The sequence below is a fragment of the Eurytemora carolleeae genome, unplaced genomic scaffold, assembly GCF_000591075.1.
Source record: "Eurytemora carolleeae unplaced genomic scaffold, Eaff_2.0 scaffold618, whole genome shotgun sequence".
Classification (NCBI taxonomy): Eukaryota; Metazoa; Arthropoda; class Copepoda; order Calanoida; family Temoridae; genus Eurytemora; species Eurytemora carolleeae.
Window position 1 is genome coordinate 76,877 of NW_019396572.1, and position 7,483 is coordinate 84,359.

A 7,483-nucleotide genomic window follows, 5' to 3' on the forward strand; every position below is an offset into this window, starting at 1 on the left:
GTTAATATCTGATCTACAGTTTTTAGAGAATATTAAAGTGATGAAATTAAAATAAAAAATGTAAAATGTAAAAAAGCTTTATGATGTTCAAATAAATTACAATGTATATTTTATTTTCAAAATCAGTTAATAATTATATGGCATGTTTAAGTCATGATTATACAAATGTTTTAATTTTTGTTTCTAATGTCTTAATATTGAATTTATTTTTTAAGCCAACATGGTGTAGTAAAGTTAATGTAATGGTGTATACATATTATAGTAAAATTTTTTATGAAAAGAATAAACATTTATGAACAAAATCAGTCCAAGCGTAAAATCGTTAAATATCTGACAACTACTTAAATTCATAATATAATTCCAATCAATATTGGTCAAGTAAAGAACGATGATAAATTACTGGTAGATCAAATTTTGACCAACGAAAGCGTGGGAGAAATTATAAAATGAAAACTTTTATTTCCAGAATGTCCTACATTCTAACTTAAAAGAAATTTCATTGAATAGAAAAAAAACACATATTCTTGTAAAAAAAACTGCAGAAGACATTCTAAACTATTTAATGTTCATAAACCATTCAATACAGGAATTTTTCGAGGAGTAGGGGCCTTTATTTAAAAAAAAAAATTTGTTAATGACTAAATCCTCCAAGTTTACACTTGTGTACATCCCTGAATACTGGCCTCACTGCATTAAGATACATTTTATTATTTGAATGTTAGTATCGTGGAGGGGACCAATGGAAACCTCAGTCTGTCAGCCTCAAATCTTCTCCGCTAGACACATTTTTAAATAAGAAAAGATATTTTAAATCAATTAAATGATTGGTATTGCATGAAAAGATTTAATTTAATTACAAAATTTTGACGTTAGTTACTGAAGAAGGCTCAGTAACATTTCGTCTAGTACACTTTCGTCTAATAACATTTGGTCTAGTAACATTTGGTCTAAGTAACATTTCGTCTAAGTAACATTTGGTCTAAGTAACATTTGGTCCAAGTAACATTTCGTTTATGTAACATTTGGTCTAAGTAACATTTGGTCTAAGTAACTTTCAGTAAGTAACTAACTTTAAGAAAGGAGTAAGTAACATATTGTCCAAGTAACTTTTGGTATAAGTAATTTTTAGTATAAGGAATTTGGTCTGAAGTACTTATCTACAAAAGTGCTGGTTGAGTATCATAATTAATCCCGCCATTGAGTTCCTCTCAGTTCAACGTGTTTTAGAAGAGTGGAGAATTTCTCCAATACGAATGGCGGATTTCTTGATTTTGTTTCACGGGTTACCTCTTTTTTTTGCAGTGTTAAAATAAAATCACTTAACATTTTTTCAGACCAAATTACTTAGACCAAATGTTACTTAGACGAAATGTTACTTAGACCAAATGTTACTTAGACCAAATGTTACTTAGACCAAATGTTACTTAGACCAAATGTTACTTAGACCAAATGTTACTTAGACCAAATGTTACTAGACAAAAGAGAACTAGACGAAAATGAACTAGGCAAAAGTGAACTTAGACGAAAGTGTACTAGACGAAATGTTACTGAGCCCTGAAAAAGTTTGTGAAATTTACGTTTCTTTTGATTTTTAAAGATCTTGACAGAAATTTTTGAATTATCTTTTAACAGGAACTATATAGAATACTCAGGATATCGTGATTCATTGTTAAATTAGAAAGTATTGAACGAAACTATTTTTGTCGTGCAGTCCCACCCCCTGTTTTAAAAATTTACTTATTTATTAATAAAAACCAGTTACGCTACTTTATAACTTTAAGGCGAGCATGATCTTCGTTAAAACAAATTCTTCAAAGTATATTTACCTGAAAGTAACTGTATATATCCCCAGTAGGAGCGAAAACGATTGGATCAATACATTTTAAAGCTGAATTTTGAAATCCTTCTTCTTTGTGTACCCTTCTCTCATCTTCTACTTCAAAACCATCGTCTTTAGTTACATCAATTTCCTTCTTAGTTTCAGTGTTATTTTCATCAAGCTCTTGAATATTCTCTTCTTCACTAAAATAACAATCCAAAATGTGAACTTTGATTCACACTGTGTTATATAAACTTTTAATTTACGGTGGTAGGCGATGATATCAATACAGTGAAGACGACTTTTGATTTCAATTTTTAATTTATATCAAGCTGCTAAACAGAATGTATACACATAAACATAGAACTTAAGTGAAGCTGTGAATTGAAAAGGTTCTCTTTGATTACTTGTAAACTTCTAATTCGAAAAAAGCTTGTTAATAATCGAAACTTTTATAAAAATGTCTTTTTCTTTGTTTAGAACAAATCGCCTACCACTGTAATTGAAACAATAAAAATAAATTTTTATTATCCTCAAATAATAAAGTTTTAATAGTGGTTTAGATTTCTCAAACTTAATTTAAATTGCATGTTGTCTGAATCATAGCTTTAAAGTTGTGCGCTATTTTTTCATTATTCGATATTTTAAGTTAAAGGATTCCAAAATGTGGTCTGCTAAGAATTTTATCTAAAAATCCGTAAAATAGAAAATTTTGTTCCTTGATAGTTTGATGAATAAAAAAGTAAGAAAATTGTGGAAAGTTTCAGCTTTAAAGTTTTATAACAGCTTTCTTACTCTGAGTCTGAATCAGGCGGAGATGTAGGATTGAGAACCTCATGAAACAGCTTCTCTCTTTCAATCAGATGGTTCAAGCAAATGTCAAAATTCAACTGTTACTTCGAGAGGGGCGTTTTATGCCTTAGCAATTGAATTTTTAAGAAATAGTAATTTAAATGCTTAGGGTATGGATACAGAACCGTAAAAAGGCCGGTCAGTGTTTAAAAAAAAATTAACAAGCCCATCACTTTTTGAGCTAAAATTATATTTTTGAAAAAGCCCTTTAAAAATGGATATATATACGTACAACGGTACAATCTACATGTGTCTATTTGTCAGAAACAAATATAAATAGTTCTAACAGTTTCCCGACAATTTTTAAAAACATTTTTAATAAAAACCTTAGCCCCTGAACTAATTAAGTTAGCGGTCTTGAAAAATTACCCACCCTTATGCCACTTACAGGCTGTTAATAAAAAGGGCCTTAGAGTAGTAAAGTAATTCATCATTAAGTAAACGTGATGTTTACTGCATAATAAGTAAAATTTATTTATATTTTGTGATTTGGTATCCGCAGTTTGCATTTTACATTTTCTTTAATTTGGGAAGAGGTTGATGATTTTCAAATGGCTACTTCACAAGCGCTTAACATTCTGCCTGAATTGCATGTACCAGTAGCGTCTACAATAAAGTAAGATCACATCATTATTTGGATTTTGCGCGCTGGTGACATTATTAAAAATACAAATTTAACTATAAGTATAACTGAGTTGTTCTCACCCTGTATTTCTTGTCATGCTATTTCCACTGAAAAAAAAACTATTAAAACTTAAAACTTTAATATAGTTTTTTTTATTTTTATTTTAGAGAATAAACTGTTCCTTAATCTTTGATTTTTTAGTTTAAAGAAAGAATGTTGTTTATTTTTGTCAGGATGTTTGTTTGCATTATCTAGATTGGACAGTTGGTAAGAGAAATATATAAACGCTCTTTACACTAATAAACATTTAGCCTTTAGAGCCATTTAGATTTTCATAAAAAATTCATTTTTTACCTGAATAAAAGTTCTGAAGATTTGGAAAGTAAAGAATTAGAAGTTTTCTCCACGATACTTTTACTGCAAGCTGTAATAAAACAATGATCAGACATACATTCTAAAAGTAACTACGATATCTTATAAATATATATTTTACAACATCAATTGACCTCTTCATTGCATTTCTGATATTTAAAAAATTAAGAGAAGACACTGTTTTTTATAAAAAGAAAAACTTAATTTAAAGAAAAATTTCCAGAATTTTTTCCTGTATCCCCGAGACTTGTAAAACTCATAATTATTAAAATACAGTGAGAACCAGAAAACGCTGGAATAGGAAAACGAAATTAAAAGCCGATAGTTTTAATAGTAAATCTTATTAAATCACATATAAGTAAAATATTTTTTTTAAACTCACAATTCTCATGTTCATTTGACTATTTAAAGTCAAAACTTGAAAAAAGTATTCTTCCATTTCCGAGTTTTCTGTTTCTCACTGTAATATATCAAGAGACAAAAAAATGTGAATAATTTTTTTATGAAAAAGTTTTTACAATACAAAATACTGAGGAAATGGGGGTAGTGAGAGATAAAAACATGTTAATTCTTCCTGAATTCTTTATTCTGAATGGGGTAAAAATAATATCAAACCCTGTGAAGGTTCAGTTAAAGATGAAGAAAGAAATATTAAGTGCGTTGGAGGAACCGCAGGTCTAACATTCTATAGAAAAATTTTAAATATTAGTTTTTTAGTTAGCCAAAATTTGCCTTGTCTAAATTACTACCTTTAAGATGCATTGATCTAGTTCCATTTCTATTGGTTGATTAATATTTACAACATCAATCTCTTCTTTGTTAAAATCTAGGAAAGGAAGTATAGAGTAATATGGATTACTTTAACACATTTTACAAATCAAATATTAAATAAAGTTTAAATGTCATAAAATAACTTAAATTTACACATTTACTTACAATGCATGCATGGATGGGCAGGTTTTTTATTTACATTAATTTCCGTCCTTAATTAGGCGGCTATTTTGAAGAGGGCTCAGCGTTTACTTCCACGGAATGATGCTTGACAGATGATCATTTATTCACTGTACATTAATAAACGCATACCTTATTTTCTCTCCCATTCAGGGGCGGATTATATAGGGGTGAGCCTGGGAGCAATGGCGCACCACTGGAAAATTAAGGGAAGCTACGGAAATTGGAAAGGAAAATGGCTCAACCTTAGTAAATTCCTGATCCGCCACTGCTCCCATTGATCCCAAAAAGCGCCAATCAAACCGAGTAAAGATGAATTAATTAGGGCATATAAATACTATTTAAGGATAAATAATAAACTATACAGTTCTATAGGCAATACATAGCTTCAACGTCTCACGTCTATTTCAATCAGGGGCGTACACAAGAATTTTTACAGGGTGGGCTCAGCAACCGTTGGGGCCTGAAAACCTCCTAGAAACTATTGATTGCACTAGTCCCGGGGGGGTGGGGGGGCTGAGCTAGGGTTTCCAAGTTTCGTGGAAACCCTATGTCTGAGCCTATGAATTATTCTAGATCTGTTAAATTTCAAACGGAAGAGTTACCTTTCATTTCGATTAGGTCTAATTCAGAAGAGATGCAGTCACTCAAAAATTCAAAACTAAAAACATCTATCAATAATCATGTGATCACATGGCCCAGTGAGGTTTTGATAAACACGGGAATTAAGTAATGATTTGGTTATCGTCTTTGGAATCGGCGATGAATGAGCAAGGGAAGGCACACCACACTATTTTTTCGTCCACAAATGATGTTATTTATTCGGACCACACCTTTTTAGTCCGGCGATGCTTTTGTGCTTTAACTGTATTTATTTACAACAAAAACCCTTATTTCTTCAAATTTAGGCAACGTCATGTTATTTAATATGGGTTGATTTTGTTTAAAAAAATAAAACAATATTTAAGCTTAATTTAGCAAAAAACGGAAAATATTTGTGCCTCAACTATTTTACGACTAGACCATGGTGCAGACTTTTCTGTTGTTTTCTTATTTTCTTCTTAAACTGCAACTGTTAAGTAATATTACAACGAAAAATTAACATTTTTTAATTTGCTTGAAGGATTATGAAATAGAAATTTCCATGAATTGTGTTGTGAGAGTTATGCCTTTTGTACCTTCATAAAATGTACTTCATTAAAATAACAGTATAAAATATTTAAAACCATTATAAACATGACGTGGCTCAAAATTCGAATGAAATAGTTTGAAGTACTTAATGAAAAGAATTTAACAATGCCGGACGAAAAAAACTGTGGTCGGACGAAATGATTGTGAATTTTGACGTCATTTTTGCTCAGATGAAAAAATGGTTTGTGATGAATTCAGTTTTCAGATCCGTGTTGAATTAGTTGAATTTTATTCCATAAGTTATTCTATGGTTACTTCAGATATCAGATATGGATATTGTTCCAGACCCCAGAAATCTCGTTTAATATTGATTCCTCATTTATATTTTACACTTAGTTCCAGGATATTATGCAAGAGCATTTTTTTCTTTTGTGCCCCTAAAATTGGGCTAGAAAAAAGCCAGCACATGTGTATTATTAAAATATAACATAGTGCACTTTTGGTCAAATCCGTCACTTTTTGAAGTGCTAAGCCAAAGTTAACTAAAAAGTCGTTAAAACTAAAACTTGCAACTTATTACGCAAGCGCAACACCTTTTTGCAAAATGTGGCGAAAATAACCTTTCAATGGATAAAAAATAACTGATTCGCACTATTACGAATTTTAATAATTAAAGTACATTTGAAAGGCTAAACTCAACATCATAGGCTTTTTTGTTGGTGTTAAAAAACTTAAAGCAGGTGGTCTCCAAAAGTGCCAGGTACAGGATTCTGAATTTATTCAGAAAGGACAAAAAAGGTTGATTCAGTTCCCTATTAACGAGAAACAGCAATAAAAGCTCAAAGACGAGGCAGTAGAGAACATAAAGACTAACTTTGGCCAAGTTGTGCAAACAGACAAGGCACATGCTGCTCTTTATGGCCCTGATGGCTTCAATAAAGTTTGGGTGGTTGATGGACAGGAGGGTGGCGGGGGAGTCATGTTTTGGGCTGGTATTGTAGGGGATACTGTCATTGGTCAAGTCTGGGTCCCTGATGGAGTCAAGGTTAACTATATGACGCACTGTGTTCTCCTAAACCTGCTCCTAGGATCCTGTTCATCAACCACTAAATTTTTTATCAACAACATGTTGGCCATCAAGAGTAGCACGGGCCTCATTTATGAGCACAACCTGTCTAAAATTATCATTTAGGATCCCACCTACCCATTCATACACTTATTTCTGCTCTTAAACATTGATAATGTACAAACCTTTTTATGACCTCTCCAATTCAAAATCCTGTACCTCACACTTCTGGAGACCTTTAGTAGTCCAGCAGTGTTAATGATCGATCAACTTGATCGCATTAACAATAACATCTCTAATTTTATTAGTGCGATGATTTTGGCCCCGAGTCTTACAGATTTCAGTGGTATACTTTCCATTTCACAGGGAGCTATTTCTGTAAGTTATTTTTTATCTCCAATTTATGATTATTAACAGTTACTGAATATTAATATCTTAACAATTGTCCGTTCCATAAGCTTATGTTGTTTAACTGCATACCTTTGTTTGCAAGTCCTGATGGTGACTGAGAAAGAAAGTGTCGGTGTTATATTTACACTTTATAGGTATTTAGAGTCCTGAGTAGGTTAATATAAACATTTCATTCATAAATAAACTGTCCTCTATTGGAGTGTCCCAATCTTATGAAAGTATAAACAAAGCTTGAACTTAAAAAAAATCTCACATT

At 31.3% G+C, this 7,483-nt stretch overlaps 1 protein-coding gene across 2 annotated transcripts; it reads right to left on the reverse strand.

Moving 5' to 3' along the window:
- Positions 1 to 544: 544 nt before the first annotated feature.
- Positions 545 to 7,476, reverse strand: LOC111705710 (uncharacterized). 2 transcript variants are annotated; one of them, XM_023478351.1, is made up of 10 exons: positions 7,297 to 7,476; positions 5,225 to 5,280; positions 4,418 to 4,494; positions 4,284 to 4,353; positions 3,651 to 3,720; positions 3,377 to 3,403; positions 3,254 to 3,277; positions 2,615 to 2,671; positions 1,827 to 2,022; positions 545 to 776 (listed from the first exon to the last, which is right to left on the reverse strand). In XM_023478351.1, the coding sequence occupies exons 2-10, from the start codon at positions 5,229 to 5,231 to the stop codon at positions 708 to 710; spliced, it is 597 nt and encodes a 198-aa protein (XP_023334119.1). In that variant the 5' UTR covers positions 5,232 to 5,280; positions 7,297 to 7,476; the 3' UTR covers positions 545 to 707. The 2 variants fall into 2 exon arrangements, with proteins under 2 accessions (XP_023334119.1, XP_023334120.1); XM_023478352.1 differs by lacking the exons at positions 5,225 to 5,280; positions 7,297 to 7,476 and adding an exon at positions 4,605 to 5,179.
- Between the last annotated feature and the right edge of the window lie 7 nt (positions 7,477 to 7,483).

Excerpts from the sequence above, each read along its gene's own strand:
- LOC111705710 (XM_023478351.1), bottom strand. Across the intron at positions 3,721-4,283 it reads TTTAACTGAACCTTCACAGG|CTTGCAGTAAAAGTATCGTG; the intron begins GTTTGATATTAT and ends GTTTTATTACAG. Across the intron at positions 777-1,826 it reads ATATATACAGTTACTTTCAG|CGGAGAAGATTTGAGGCTGA; the intron begins GTAAATATACTT and ends AAATGTGTCTAG.